Source organism: Balaenoptera physalus (assembly GCF_965194825.1).
Source record: "Balaenoptera physalus genome assembly, chromosome: 18".
Taxonomy (NCBI): domain Eukaryota; kingdom Metazoa; phylum Chordata; class Mammalia; order Artiodactyla; family Balaenopteridae; genus Balaenoptera; species Balaenoptera physalus.
In genome coordinates, this window is record NC_138899.1 from 32,400,040 (window position 1) to 32,416,588 (window position 16,549).

Sequence of the window (16,549 nt, forward strand, 5' to 3'; positions counted from 1 at the left end):
TTGTGTTTCCCACTTAGAGAAGTTTCTTTAGCATTTGTTGTAGAGCTGGTTTGGTGGTGCTGAATTCTCTTAGCTTTTGTTTGTCTGTAAAGCTTTTGATTTCTCCATCAAATCTAAATGAGATCCTTGCCAGGTAGAGTAATCTTGGTTGTAGGTTCTTCCCTTTCATCACTTTAAGTATATCATGCCACTCACTTCTGGCTTGTAGAGTTTCTGCTGAGAAATCAGCTGTTAACCTTATGGGAGTTCCCTTGTATGTTATTTGTCATTTTTCCCTTGCTGCTTTCAATAATTTTTCTGTCTTTAATTTTTGCCAATTTGATTACTGTGTGTCTCGGCGTGTTTCTCCTTGGGTTTATCCTATATGGGACTCTCTGTGCTTCCTGGACTTGGGTGGCTATTTCCTTTCCCATGTTAGGGAAGTTTTCGACTATAATCTCTTCAAATATTTTCGCAGGTCCTTTCTGTCTCTCTTCTCCTTCTGGGACCCCTATAATGCGAATGTTGTTGTGTTTAATGTTGTCCCAGAGGTCTCTTAGGCTGTCTTCATTTCTTTTCATTCTTTTTTCTTTAGTCTGTTCTGCAGCAGTGAATTCCACCATTCTGTCTTCCAGTTCACTTATCCGTTCTTCTGCCTCAGTTATTCTGCTATTGATTCCTTCTAGTGTAGTTTTCATTTCAGTTATTGTATTGGTCATCTCTGTTTGTTTGTTCTTTAATTCTTCTAGGTCTTTGTTAAACATTTCTTGCATCTTCTCAATCTTTGCCTCCATTCTTATTCCAAGGTCCTGAATCATCTTCACTATCGTTATTCTGAATTCTTTTTCTGGATGGTTGCCTATCTCCACTTAATTTAGTTGTTTTTCTGGGGTTTTATCTTGTTCCTTCATCTGGTATATAGCCCTCTGCCTTTTCATCCTGTCTATCTTTCTGTGAATGTGGTTTTTGTTCCACAGGCTGCAGGATTTTAGTTTTTCTTGCTTCTGCTGTCTGCCCTCTGGTGGTTGAGGCTATCTAAGAGGCTTGATGGGAGGCTCTGGTGGTGGGTAGAGCTGACTGTTGCTGTGGTGGTCAGAGCCCAGTAAAACTTTAATCCACTTGACTGTTGATGGGTGGGGCTGGGTTCCCTCCCTGTTGGTTGTTTGGCCTGAGGCAACCCAACACTGGAGCCTACCTGGGCTCTCTGGTGGGGCTAATGACAGACTCTGGGAGGGCTCACGCCAAAGAGTACTTTCCAGAACTTCTGCTGCCAGTGTCCTTGTCCCCACGGTGAAACAGAGCCACCCCCCACCTCTGCAGGATACCCTCCAACACTAGCAAGTAGGTCTGGTTCAGTCTCCCCCGGGGTCACTGCTCCTTCCCCTGGGTCCCGATGCGCACACTATTTTGTGTGTGCCCGCCAAGAGTGGAGTCTCTGTTTCCCCCAGTCCTGTCGAAGTCCTGCAATCAAATCCCGGTAGCCTTCAAAGTCTGATTCTCTAGGAATTCCTCCTCCCGTTGCCGGACCCCCAGGTTCAGAAGCCTGACGTGGGGCGCAGAACCTTCACTCCAGTGGGTGGACTTCTGTGGTATAAGTGTTCGCCAGTCTGTGAGTCACCCACCCAGCAGTTATGGGATTTGATTTTACTGTGATTGCGCCCCTCCTACCGTCTCATTGTGGCTTCTCCTTTGGATTTGGATGTGGGGTGTCTTTTTTGGTGAGTTCCAGTGTCTTCCTGTCAATGATTGTCCAGCAGCTAGTTGTGATTCTGGTGTTCTCGCAAGAGGGAGTGAGAGCATGTCCTTCTACTCCGCCATCTTGGTTCCTCTCCCATCTTAATTAGTTTTTACTCACATCATGAAGTTAGTGTCTCTTATCTTAATTTGTTTATAAGATTGTACCCTTTAAATAGCTTCAAAGCACAAACATAAAATATAACGTGCAGTTTTAACATAATGTAGTAGCCACTAGCATTGTTCTTGTATCCATTTCTAAAACTTAATTAGTCCAGTGAGAGAACTTATTGACTTTTTTTAATGAAATGCTAGGCACTAGGAAACCGAGGTCCGTCTTGAGGGAGGGGCAAGCCTGCTCTCTGCCTGGTCCAAGCAGCCATCTCATCTCCATAGATTGGAGCCACCCCCATAGCTCAGCCTCTAGCTGCGAAGAGAGATTTGAAGATCTTATTTTCTTTTTTTCCCTCTTCTTTTTTCTGAGTATGGAGAGAGAATACCCAAACTCTGGTTTTATTCGTGAGGAAATGGGGGCAAGAAATATTATACAAGAAATATTTGGGGATATTAAAAAGGAAGCATATATTTTTGCAAGAAAAGCTTCAAGGAAAACTCATCTATGACTCAGATAATTAAGTTGATTATTTTCTGATATAGGTCCTCCCTCCCCCCACCCCCTAGATGAGAATGTGTTCATTCTTTTTTATGTGCCTTCATTAATCACTTAGCCCCTAATGGTTTATAAGCTTATATATCATTTTCACTGGTTTTACTCATGAAGTAGGGACGTATCTGCATCTTGCATTTTGGAGGCACTTACTGCACCTGATTTCACCTCACAGAATACTTTTTTCAGGTTCTGCACTGAGTTTCCTGCTGCACATTTGTTGGGCCCACAGAAATCCTCGCCATAGTTGTTGCTTTCTCTGCCTCTCCCCCTTTAAGATATCCACCTTAGAAATGATGCCAAACATCTGAGCTCCTCTTTCCTGATCCTTCCTTCCTTATGTCCTCCTCCTCAGACTCAGTAGAATTAATCGTAGCTCATTGCTGAGCATGGTGGCCATGGTAACACAACCGTATTGAAAGGGTGGGTTGGGATGGAGTAGGGCAGGGTCGGTCTCCATCACTGTAGAATCAGTGCTCTTTTGGTTACCAGGTAAAGTGTATAGAGACCTTCCTGACCCCTCTCACCCTCATAGCAAAGGCCTTACTCATTATTGTGCTTTTATAATGAGCAGAGGAGATCCTGAAGACTTTTAAAACCCTGACTGAATTGGGTGAGCCTTTTCAGAGAAGCCCTTATTTCTCCTAGTCTAGAGCTCTCTATTTAAAGCATCGGACATGAAATATCACGTGTATTCATTACCAAGAGGACAGTTAGAATTTTAATCGAGGAGCCTGAGTTAAGAATAAGTGATTATCTTATAGCCAAAATACTCCCTCAACCACCCACCCCAAACTAACACGGTGTGTTATATATCCTGCTTAAGTTAACATAATCAGGAAGCCTGCCAAAAGCTGAGGTGCCCATCCCTTACATCAAGAGTCGGCCAGCCTTCTATAGTAAATGTTTTAGGTATTGCAGGCCATACATTCTCTATTGCAGTGCTCAATGCCTCCATCCCTGGAAAACAGCCATAAACAATATGCAAACAAATGAGTGTGGCTGTGTTCCAATAAAGACTTATTTATGGCCACTAAAATTTGAATTTCATGAAAAGTATATACTTTTCACATGCCACGAGAGAGCCCTCTTTTGGGTTTTTTTTTTTCCAACCATTTAAAAGTGTGAAAACTACTCTTAGCTTGCAGCTTGCACAGAAAACAAACCACAGACTAGATTTGGCCTGGGGGCCACAGTTTACCACCCCTGCTATAGATTTTCAAGTGAAAAGGGCACAACTACCATTATTAAACAGCCAAAGTGGAAGTAAAAGTATGTCTATTATAATTTGGAGGAAGAAATTGGAGAATATAAGTGCCGAAATTGGGTGTACAAGGAAATTCAGAGAACCCCTGAGACAACAGGCCGTCCCTACGGTGGCCATACCAGCCTCCAGCATCCTTCTTGAGGTGAGACTGAAGCCCTGTCCCCTTCTATTGCCTGTCTTTACTTACGGGCCCATCCCAGCTATGGAGCCCCTTCCTGTCTCTCCGTCTGCAATGCCAAGGTGAGGGTCCAGCAGCTTTTCTAACCCCGGTCATACTCAGATGACACTTCCCCACCAAGATAGAAACAGACGTCCTCCTAACACACAACTGAGCAATGCTTTTCCCCAATTAAGAAAATCTTTTATTTTTTCCTTCTTAGGCCTATACTCTCTGTGGCTGGTTCCTTAGTAACACAGGAGATAACTAGGAGATACCTGTTGGTGACAAGGAGTCAACTGGCTGAGCTCAGTGCCCCAAAGATGGACGTGTTTTTGAAGATATGATTTATATCAAGCTCAGCTTATTAAAACCCATGCTCATGTTGTAAATTTCAAGAAAAAAAACATATGGTGATGACACGTAAATAAAAGCATTTTAACAGTCGCCATGGATATACTGTATAGTGGATCGCCATTCTTTTTAAGTTAGGGGTTTTGCTGATTTTTTTAAAATTTCTGTTAAATTCTGATCAACAGACACCTGTAAATGCAGATTTTTGTCTCCATAGGACATCCGGAATGAGTCGGAAGTTGAGGTTTTGGATTAATCCAGTCAGTAGGCACCTACCTGACAGGAGCCCTTTCAGAGTAACCTGGAGCTTTCTGTGGGCCACAGTTAGTGCATCAGTATTTCTAGATTTAATTGGGCTGTACTATTCACTCACTTCTGTGAAAGGGCCACTTGATCCTAAAAGGACCCCTATAGTTAACATTTATTTAACAGTTGAACAAAAACTGCTGGGTCTGGTTCAGTCTAGTTTTCCCGTCACTTGTACATCTCATTTACAGGGCTTAGTAGTTTCCTGTGTACACGCCTTTGTGTGAGCATGTGCTGCAGTTTTATTAATTTATTCAAACACTGTTTGGCACATACTTTTAAGCTCTGAGGATAGTGAAATAGTAGAGGCGTGATTCTTGATCTCTGCGTATTCAGAAACTGGTAGAGGGGAAAGACATCTAGACAAAATCTGTATCATCTATTGTGGTAGGTGACTTAATAGAAATAGGAGTTGAATAATTTGAAAGTATCTAAGAAGGTGGAATCAATGTTGTCTAAGGATGTGACAGAGTTTAGATGGGGAAAGAATTATCCACTCCCCTAGAACACAGTGAAAAGCACTGCATTTGGAACCAAACACATCTGTGTACTGGCCTCAAGCAAGTTACTTTACTCCATTGAACCTCAGGTTTCTCATCTGTAAAGTGGATTTAACAAAACTCACTTTGCACCTCTCATTGGGATCAGCAAATAGCTCCTTTCCCTGTCTTGGGCCCTTTGGCCAGACACCAAGTGTGGCGAAGCAGCATTTCGTTGACTACTGGATGGAAGCGGCAGAGGAGAGATCAGTTCTTGTGGGGTTGCATGAGGACAGTGCTTCCATTCTGAATGAGAGCCAGGAAAAAGCACACCTAGGTCAACTATTGTCCCATTCCCCCAGGGAGCTCTTTTGGACAATGGATAGCATATCTTTTCCCAGCAAAGCCTTTGCATATTTTACTGTCCTTACGAGTTGACTGAGGGATCTGGTCAAATTACATACTTCTTCAGACAGTTTTTTACTGTGGGTTTCAACACTAGGACCAACCTGATAATTCCTTAGGGCTTGCCCTAATTCTTAAATCACTGAAGGAGATATTGAAACTTGCACTATGAAGGTATCTAGGATTCTTTCCCAGTAGACAAACAAACAGTAGATGTTTATAAATAATAAGTACTTAATACCTAACTTCTGGGGGTGGTAGAGTGCTTACCTTTTAATGAAATTTTGTGTGACTGATAAAAGGACATTGTACCCTAAAATAGCCTTTAAACATCTAAGCGATACACTTTTTGGAGGGATATTGCAACAAAACATATAAATCACTACCCTTTATAATTCTTTGTGAGTTTTAGCCCTCGAACCACATCAACCTAGGTAGAGCTCCCTAACACGCCTTTCCAGTCTACCATGGTGATTATATCCAGTAGCCATCAGTCTATGCCTTTTGATATTTTGACTGCAAAGTAACTTACCCATAACTGAGGACGCAAGTGTTAACTAACCTGCCCAGTGTCACAGCAAGAGAGACGAAATTGAAACCCCACCTGTCTGACCCAACAGCAGCTGGTGGGGTGATTAGGTTTCCCGACAAAGGATTACCAAATGGAAACTCCATCGAGAACAGTCATTTCCCCAAATATCATGTTGGGATGGTGTTTTCTGGAGAAATGATGGAGCACCAAAGCGTGTGTCCCTTTGTTTCTTCCAGGAGAGAAACCCTACAAGTGTACCTGGGAAGGCTGCACCTGGAAATTCGCTCGTTCGGATGAACTGACGAGGCATTACCGCAAACACACGGGAGTGAAGCCATTCAAGTGCGCAGACTGTGATCGCAGCTTTTCCCGGTCAGATCACTTGGCACTGCACCGCCGGAGGCATATGCTGGTGTGAGGAAGGCTACCTGTCCAGCTGAGCGTAAGAGCTGGATCTCTTAGCGGCACCCAATTCAGCAGGGCTGAATCCCCTTCACAGTGTTAACACAAAAGGGCATCACCATCCCACGATGTCTGAAAGCAGAGCAGGGAAAAAGAAGTAGTAACACTTCTCCTTTCGGTCTGAAGGTAACCCCCATCATGACTACACGAGAAACAACTTCACGCTGGCCTGGGAGATCGGTGACACAAATGCTGAAGAGACAGGCATTGTTTTCCGTGCTGTGTCCTCTGCCATTTCGAGTTGTTTGTAGTTTGTACATTTTCTGAGCTGTCAGACGTTTTGTTATTGATACTTTAAAGGTCATCTACCACAAATTGATGGCTAGAGCAAGACCTTGTAAATTTGAATTATTCTCCCATCATCCCACCCCTGAGCCCGTTTTTACAAAAGTTTGAGTTACTGTCTAAGTAAGATAGAACCCACTTCCAATCTGTTACCAGCAAGCAGCCTGAAAGTAGAAAAGAAGAAGCTGTTGGAGAGGTTCCATTACCTGAAAAGAAAGGAGTGCTCAGGCAGCCCTTTGCAATAGTGATGGCCGCCACTAGATATCACCCGCAACTTGTCATTCTGCCATCCATGCCCTGGAGAAAACCAACATTGATTCTTTCATTTGTTTGTTGTTGATCGTTTTTGTTTTGTTCTGCTTCTGTTTTGTTCATCTGTTCGAGCAGAGGGGCAGCGACATTTCAGTTGGAGTCTAGTCCCGGTGTCTGCCCCGGCATGGACGGGCACAGAGCCGTTCTGTAGTTGAATAGGAAGAGCCTGTCTAAAAAAACTACTGCCCCACTTCAAATTCAGTGTTCTGTCACCTAGGCATCATCTCTTCCTGCCCCTAGTATTTGATGACAAGGAATCGGGGGGAGGGGGGGGAGACTTTCTTAGACACACTGGCACCAAGGTAAGAGGTGGGGCTGACCAGGCAAAGTCAGTGAACATGAAAAAATCAGACAAAGCAGAGATGGAAATAATGCGCCTCTTGAGGAGAAAAGCAATAACGAATAAAAGGACTTGCCTACAATAACTCCACTGAGAACTCATGTTACCAATTTTCATACTTACTAAAGGGATTGGAAAAAACGCCCCAGCATTTTAGACGTCTTGGTTACATTTGCAGCACTGAGGTAATCTTTCTGCTGTTTGTTGTTCTGCTTGGTTGAGGACCACAATTAAAGATTATGCTCCCCCTTTTCTTGTTTGAAAACAGTTATTTGGTGACTAGAAAGGCCACGGAGGCATAGCAGGGAATTAACTCTTGGGTGAATGGGTCAGTTCTTGGAACCAAGTCAGTGGGAAAGGAATGCTCCCCAAGGAAAGCCTGACATGGTGCTAGTTTCCTCCCTTGGAGAGCCAAGGATAAGTGACTCTCCACTAGGTTCTTCTCTACAGATTTCATTTTCTAAACTGTATGAGCACCCAGTGGTTCTGCTATGGCATCTGCAGGGATATTGAACCCAACCATCGTGTGCTGAGGGTGAGAGGAAATTATAGTCCCGTCAGCCCCCAAAAATTATGAGCCTTTTTTGCAACTAGTAAAGTCTATAGTACACAAAGCAATACATCACCAACGAGCATTCTTTCAGAAAAATTATCATATTTTTTCCCCACTAAAAGCTGGGTTTTTTCAGCTTTCTGTGGCTAAGGGGCTTGGTGAGGATTTTTTGTCATTGTTGTTGTTGGTTGTTGTTGTTATTAAGATTTTTTTATAGCTTAGATATAAGAAGTTGCCAGCATAGACCTTTGCAATATATTTTAATTACAAACACTTGATTTGGAGAATTGCACAAATCAACCTCACAATATTACTAGCTCATTTTTAAAGGTGTGAACATTCTGAAATAATTGCTGGTTCTAGAATTATCCGTTTTAGGATTATCTTCTAATTCAGATAATCTTATTTTGGTGAAGCAAAAACTGTAAACATTGAAAAAAGATGATTTGTGTTGGATGGCATTAAAAGGAATTTTTTTTTTTTTTTTAATGTTCAAGCAACAGCATAATGATTTTCAGGTCAAATTCTATCTTCAAAAATATGTGCTCTACATTTCCTGCCAGGTCTGAAAAATTCATTGGCAGTTTCCCTCCAACAAGGGCTGCAATTCTATGGATAAATAGCTTCTTTAGCTACAACAGTGTACTACCCACCAAGCACTGGGTTTTTGTGGGGTTTTTTTTAACCAACTGGAAAGTTTTTTATCTGTACTGTATGCAACTCCTACTTCTCATTGCCTGTGACTATTTTGAATAGAAAGGCCAACGTTGGTTACTGGTCAGTGGCAAAGAACACAGAGCATGACGAACACAGAGCATGGTGAACACAGCTGTGCAGCCCTCTATGCTAGTCCTGGAACCAAGTTGGCAGATAGTAGGTGAATCACTGAGGTGAAGGGCAGACTTGAGTTAATTCTGCCTGCTCTCGTAAGAAGGGCCAATCCTGTTCTCTGCTGAGAGATCTTGAGAGCATTACAGGTAGAAATGGTTTTTAGAATCCATAGAACTGACAGGCAGTGGGAGCCTCCTGAGTGACAGCTCGATTTAAATTTAGCACAGAATGAAATGAGCTGCTCCTCTGTAATAACGTAGGAAAAATTCAGGGACGTGAGCTTGTCTGCTCACCCCCTGAAGGTGGCAACCCAACTGAGACAGTAAGTTTACTGATAGAACCTGTCAGCATTATGCCATTTCCCCCTTTTGATGTACTGATACTTCTAAGGAGGGATCCAAGCACAAATAGTGAATGAGTTGCTGATCTAGTCGCAGGACTGAAATTTACCTGGGGCTTGTCTTGGGACATAACAAATTCTCCTTGGTGAATTTTCTACAGGTGTTTCCCTGTGGAAAGGAAGGTGGTTTGGGAGAGAAGGAATTACATTTTTAAGTAAGAATATCTTCAGGCGTGGAAAAGCCTACTCTATTTTATCTTATGTCCATTCTAGACTCTTTTTAAAAGCACATTAGATGATTAACAACAGAAAAGGAGTAGAATCCAAAGGACTTCTCAGTTGTTCTCTAACTAGAAGCATTCTTTGGTTTCAAATTTGAAGCTATTCAGTTTGCAGCTGGGCGTATGTGCATGTTTGGGAACTTAGACACAGGTAGCTGCAGTGGCTTGAGAAGCTACAGTTGACCTGTCTCTTTGCATTGTGGAGGTTGATTTCAAGGAAGTTAATGTTATTTGAAAAGTTAGAAGTTACAGACTTTGAGGTTTCAATAGATTCCCTCCTTGTATCCTGATCTTAGGTTGTTTGGGAAAAGATTCACACTTCCCCATCCACTTCCAGCCCCATCCCATCAATTGTGTGTGGACTTTGAGGAGCCTGATTGATAACTTGTCTTAAGTTCTATTAAGGCATTTAGACTGAAATTCCTAATGGCTTTACCATAAAATTTATACTGTTGCCTGGCATTACTTTTACAAAACACTATAGGACATTTATTTTCAAAGGCAGTTGAATAACAATAACATAAACCACATTTTTTTAAAAAAAGAGCACTTTTTATTCACTTTAAAGTTTAAGTGGAAAATAGGAAGAGGAATGTCGGGGGGGGCGGAAAAACTTGCAAAATGCTACAGTGTTTACAAATGCCAGTTCTAGATGATTGAAAAGGCCATTCTCATTATGGTTGAAATTTGGAATAGCTTATACAAAGATTGTGTTCATTTTTATACAGTTGTTTTAACTTCAGATTGCCATCTGTGTTTTAAACATAAATATAATTCTGCACTTTGAAATCAGTTCATTAGAATGATGCCATGTATACGGATAAAGATGCAGTATTCCTTATTCTGTACTTTCTTAATACTTATCAAAGCTGCAATTGAATAAATCTGGTGAGGTGAGGCCTTCAAATGTATTAATACGCCTTTGTTACATTGTTACAACTGCTTAGAAATGTAGCCATGATGTTGTTATAAAGGTGTCTTCACATTTACAGTAAGGATTGACAGAATTTAAGCGGTGTTAAGAATACCAGCATTCATTATATGTTGAGTTACGATCTTTGTGTAAGGGATTGAACGTGAGATAACTTATGAATCATAATAGGCCCAGGAAGCCTTACTACTCTTAGTCCATAATCCCATCTCAGATTTTGCTCCTTACTAATTAATGCCTATAAATTTAGGAGGTAAATGTATTCTACAACTTCACTGATCAGATCTCTCCCTTCCACTTTTCTGAGGTAGCGCATCTCATGAAAACAATCTTTCAACTTGATTTGGTTTCGTTTAGAAAAGGGGTTTGGTAAACCATGTCTTCCATATCACATTTCTCCTTATCTCCACACTGCCTTCCACTTAACATGTACAGGCCCCCCGACAGACGCACACCTGTATACATACCTGTATATGCAGTAGCCAGGGGGCTAATAAATACCAACAGAGAACTTTTTTAAAAGAATGAATTTGTAATAATCCATGCTGTCTAGAAAATGTAAGTTATTTACCTTACTAGGGAATCAGCTTATAATGCTATATATGACTTTGCCTGCATTTTATAGTTAAGAAGTGTACATAAAAGTTTAAAATGCTATATTTTCACAGTTTCATTATAGAATAATGTCTGTTTAGCAACCCATGTCCATTGGTACTTTAAATATGCTAAATACTGTGCAACTGCAATAGAAATTCAGATTTTCGTAAGAAAATGAAACAGGAGGATACTGCATCTTAAAGAAATAGAGTGAAGATATTTTACTGTATTCGTAACGTGTGATAGTGGAAAAAGTATTTTCAAACTCACAAATTTTACAGAGGTTGTAAATAGTTTGGTGAAGTATGTTGGGAAAAAGAGCTTCTAGTTTTCATCACAATAAAAAAAAAAGAAAACTTGTTCAGATATGCCTTGTGTATCTTACACACGATTAGTGATATTGCCATGGGAACTCTGTTCTGCTTTGTCAGAGCACAGCCCTTGTGCTTCCTGACAAAATGGAGTGGCCACTTGTCTCAATTTAGCCAGGATGGTTTAGAACGCAATGAAGTCATTTTAAGTTGCAGCCAACTGATTCCAAACTCAAAAGGTCTTTGCCTGAAAAGAGAAAAACAGCTGCAAAGGATTTTACTTGTGCTAAAATAGAAGCATCTAGCAATTATTCTCTTTTCTCAGTTACTTTCCTCCTCCATGAAGTAGTTCTCTATCAAAAGAAACAAACACCCTCTACAGGTGTTTATTCTTGTTGAATCCCAGAGGGAATACTTTTAGCAGTAGCTACCTGTTGACAAGGTGAGTGCTATGGGTATGGCCACATGTGAAATGAATCTGTACTGGCAGTAGGAATAAGCTAATGCCAATTTTCAGAAATGAATTAAAAGCTGAAAGTGCCTGTCAATAAACATTATGACCAATGAGATATTCCTGTACTTTTACACAGCAATAATTCTTCATCAGACTGGGTTTTCCCTCCACCTTTGCGAACACATGCGCACAGAGTAAATATATGCACACAGTAAATTGAATCTGTTCACATACCCCCTCAAAAATTATTTGGTGTGTTTTAAATATACCTAATCTTGTTTATGTTAACATTTCTTAATCTTTCTAAACTACGAAACGTAAGAATGCAAATCTGAACTTTATGATTATCTCCAATATATACTCTGGCACACGGCATTTATAATTTTGAAATGAAAACTTCACTGTGATTTGCCCCAATCTTATGAAGCACTTGTGTGTGGCTCAAAAAGTTTTGCTCGGTTAAGAAAAGCCAATTTATTTAGAGCAAAACACTAGAGATATTTGTTTGTTTTCCTTTATTTTGTTCACTAATATCAACTGCACAAATCCATCTTTACATTTCTTCATATCCTTTTCCCCTAATATTTCCTGTTATCATGTAAGAACCATTTTGTAGTGAATACTGACACCATCATTTCTCCCCAAAAAGCCTACAAAAGTATGACTGACATTTAGTAAGCCTAATCTTTGACTAAGCTTTACAGTTAGTCCTGGAAATGACCAGATTTACATTCAGAACTTCACAATATTTTCCTATCATTATCTCACTGCTAAAAGTGGAGTCGTGAATAGAAATATATGAGGAGATGATATGAATAGACAAGAGCCCTGGAAATTCACCGGCCTCACCATCTCAGAGCACAAATCCACCCAAACAACCTATTGAGAGGTATCAGTAAAATTATATTCTTTCAGAGCCAAACATTTGGTAAGAGCAGTTTTAAAAGTATAACTGTGATTAAACACTCAGGCTTTAGACAGCAAAGCCTACCACGATGGGCACTGTTCTCCAGAACCAGATCATAGGCCTAGAAAACCATCTCCCGTTTCCTCCTCTGCATTTCAGAAAAAAAGGGAAAGAAGGAAATATGCCAGGATAGGGTATAAAATAACCATTTAAGTGTCAAAGGAAAGCTGCTGGGTTCCATAATCTCACTGAAGGCAAGTCTTCTGAGCGGGCTGTTTTCTGCAAGTTGTCTGAAAGAACTAAAAGAACTTGAAAGGTCAAAAGTTCAGCAAACCATGAAAAGAATAGCTATTCTTTAGTAAACCCTTACTACGTGCCAAGCACTATACTAGGCAATTTTTAGACATATTACCTCTAATCTGTACAACAGTGCTAGATTTTATGGGTGGAAAGCTGAGACACAGAGAAGGTGGCTAAGTTGTCCACAAACAGAAATAGTGAGCGACAGAGTGGGAATGTGACATTACCTTTCTCTGGCTCTGACGCCTGTATTCTTCCCAGTGCTCCACAGCACGTGTGTTCCCAGAAGCCACCTTTCCATATCTAACTCTTAAGTAGTTTTATTATGGATGTGTGTCATCGTATTTTCCGAATAAGATAATAGGGACATGATACAGCACGTGATTTAACAGTGGTACATCATATTTGAAATCAGTCTTCTCCTGGGAAGTCACACATGGAGGATTATTATAAACAAACAGTACCAGCCAGCTGTCTCCCTGAACTTGTCACTCGCCTCTTAAAATGTTTGGCCTGGAGATCCCGAAATCATCAAACCCTTCCCTACTTTGTAGCATTTTCGACAGAGCAGGTTTTCTTGATTCTGCATATTTCTTTGTAGGTTTACTAAAAGGCTTTCCACCTGTATAGACCTTCTAGAGTATGTTTAAGTTACATTTGAAATGTTCACCTCCATGGAACTAGTCATTAATAACAGAGCCCACCCTTGGCGGTGGTGAATGGGGAGACCATGTTGAACATTCAGATGATGAGCAAGAAGAGAGAACGGAAAATTCCTTTTCAGATTTCTCACCTAACAGTACCACCTTGGAATGTTTTCAGTAGCCTTATAAATAATTTGTTTGTAGTATTGTTGTTAGTTTAATTGAATTTTACGTAGGAAGCTGTCCAACCTCAGAGAAATGACCCCGACCCCCCTTTTCTATGTAGAACAAGGTCTCTGACAGTATTGATTTATGGAAGTACTAATGGACTTAGAAGACATTAAGAGAATGTCATTTCTCATGGTGTTTCTTTTTCTGAAAATGAATCTCCTGAATTATGATCTTTTTCCATGTTACTTGGCTGAGGGAAGAGATAAAACCTGTATAAACAAATTCCCTTCCATGCTGAAAGCAAGTGTTCTGTGTGCACACAACCCACTGTGGAAAGGGACTTTCTCCTCAGTTAATTGGGTTTCACAAGCAATAATTTCTCAACAACAAGACCACAACTTAAAGTGAGTTGAGAAGAGGTGAATAGTGAAAATAGTCACATCGGTACTTTTTCTTTCTGGATTACTTCTCTAGAAATTTTAAATGTTTGAGGCAACACTCTGCCCTTTGTGCAAAGCAAGAACCAACGAATGGACTCCTTGCGTGAATTATTATATCTTGCTTTTTCCAAGCGAGGGTGAAGAGGAGGGTAGAATTTGGGTCAAATTCTAGTCAAAATGCTCAAGTAATCAAAAAGTAGGATATTTTAGGGGCATACCAACATCTTCCCTTTCTGCTAATTTCGTACCCCTAAGATATAGCATAAAACATTATAGGAAATGCTTTTGTCCTCCTTGTGTTTGCCCTGATAGTTTTCCCATAACAGAATTTTGTAATTACATCCAGACTACAGGATATATTTCGTCCCTCAGACTTGATTACATTGGATGGGTATTGTTGAACTGGGGCACTGGTGCCTATATTCAAGGCTCTTTCCTATCAACTTGTCTGTCCACACTTTGTTGTGTTTAAAACTTCATTTTAAAAAATTACCATCACCGCCCCCGACCCATGGAATGGTGGCTGTATTGTTTTGTTCATGTCTGTGTGGGACACATTGCATCACGTGGCAAACCAACTCCCCGTGGATGTGAGATAACTACTTACAAAACCAGCTTGAAAACATCGTCTTCTGTATTATGTCATCCTGTATCATAATGCAATTATGTGTATCATAACATGCTCATTTAAAAAAAAAAGAGAGAGAAACCAGCAAATTCATGTTTGTCCATAGAAGAATGTACTCAGAACTTTGTGTTGTGAAACGATGAGAACAGACCATGTTTAAGATACCCACCTGCCACTTAAAATGACTTAGTTATAATTAGTAGTAGTCTAGACGTTGCTCTTGGTGTGTGGGATTCAATTCAAACGTCATCTTTTGAATAAATCTCTTGGTGGTATTTGAAAAAACACATGAGAATAAAGAAAAATATCATCTTTGGCCAAATCAAGCAGGCATCTTTTTCCTTTTCCTTGACACTTAGCTCATTATACATGGTGATTGGATTACAAGAGCTGTGTAAAAATACAAAAACATCCTTTCGTTTACAAAACAGTTATTCTAGGCTTGAAGCCTCTGAACAGCAAATTGAATAGATGTGCTGCGTCTGATTCACTTTACAGGTGTAATTTTACAAAAGGCTCCTGGGTCTCTGACCCTAGAGAGTTAGAATGCCCAGAGGAGGTCCTCCGAATTAAAGGATAAACCCGCCCCCCCCCCCCAAATAATGCTGGCAAGCAAATGTGTTAATTTCTTAAATCTTCATTTGGTTTTCTGTTCAGAGTTTTAATTGCAAATGAATTTATTTCTCCAGCTTATCTAAAGATCTAATTTCCCAATAGTTTCCTCTGCATTTATATACTCTGTAGTGTTTAGGCAGCCCCTGTTATAAGTTTATTAATATTATGTAAGTGTTGTTCTTGTATTTATGTATAGTGTATGTATTGTAAATATACTCAGAGCTTTTTTCCTTTTACTGTAAAATGGTGATTTTTTTTTTTTTTTTTTTTTTTTTTTTTGCCCTACGATAACGTAAAGGGAGACCCTCCTAATGAGATTCTCTCAGAGGATGATTATTCCAGTCTATTCTCAGAGATGTAAATGAACAAGTGTTATCGTTTTTAATGGTGTCTCAGACATATTCTGTTGGTGCATTGCTTTTCTGTATTCAACTTTCCTATGAATTGAGCTGTGAACCGAAATAGAGTTTAAACCTTTAACTGTATGCATTTGTATAATTATCTGAATGAAGGCATGAAGGTTAAATAAAGCATTTTGTATGGAACGAAACTCCCTAATTATTACTAAGGCTGATCCAGACACTCTGGAAATCATAGTTATTAACCATTCTAATTAAACCTTTGTTATGAAAAGTTTTACCATTTGTGTATAGTAATTTAAAACACTGAACAAGATAGCCTCTATACTAAAAGATGAACAGGGTTTTATTTCATAACAACCAGGACCTAAAGAGGGATTCCTAACAATATTTTAATGAATGTAAAACTAAAAAGTGGTCCAGAAATATGAAGTGATATGAAAAAAAGATATTTTTCAGAGCCTAAAATTAAATCTCTGTAATTGAATGAATTATAATATTTTTCAGACTTTGTGGATAATTTAAATGTAGAATGATCCATCTAACACAGGCCAACGCTAGTTTATTTCTGTACGTTTTTTAAGAAAACAATTATAAGGCTTTTGAAAATAAGACCATTAATGAGTAGACAATCTTTTAAATAATTGCTAAAAAAGCACTTGAAAAATCTAAGTACAGTAAGTCCCCTACATACGAACGAGTTCCGTTCCACGAGCACGTTCGTAAATCTAATTTGTTCTTGAGTCCAACAAAGTTAGCCTAGGTACCCAACTAACACAATCAGCTATATAGTACTGTACTGTAATAGATTTACAATACCAAACAAACACAACAAATAAAACATTTTTAATCTTACAGTACAGTACCCTGAAAAGTACAGTAGTACCAGCTATATCACCGCTGCTTTT

General features: G+C 39.8%; 1 protein-coding gene across 6 annotated transcripts in view; it reads left to right on the forward strand.

Moving 5' to 3' along the window:
• KLF12 (KLF transcription factor 12) overlaps positions 1-15,601 on the forward strand; it is a 462,496-nt gene extending 446,895 nt beyond the window's left edge. For all 6 annotated transcript variants that reach the window (XM_082434879.1, XM_082434877.1, XM_082434875.1 and 3 more), the window contains one exon: positions 6,117-15,601. In XM_082434879.1, coding sequence (XP_082291005.1) covers positions 6,117-6,298 — 182 coding nt within the window. In that variant the 3' untranslated portion in view covers positions 6,299-15,601. The remainder of the gene's footprint in view (positions 1-6,116) is intronic.
• Positions 15,602-16,549: the final 948 nt, after the last annotated feature.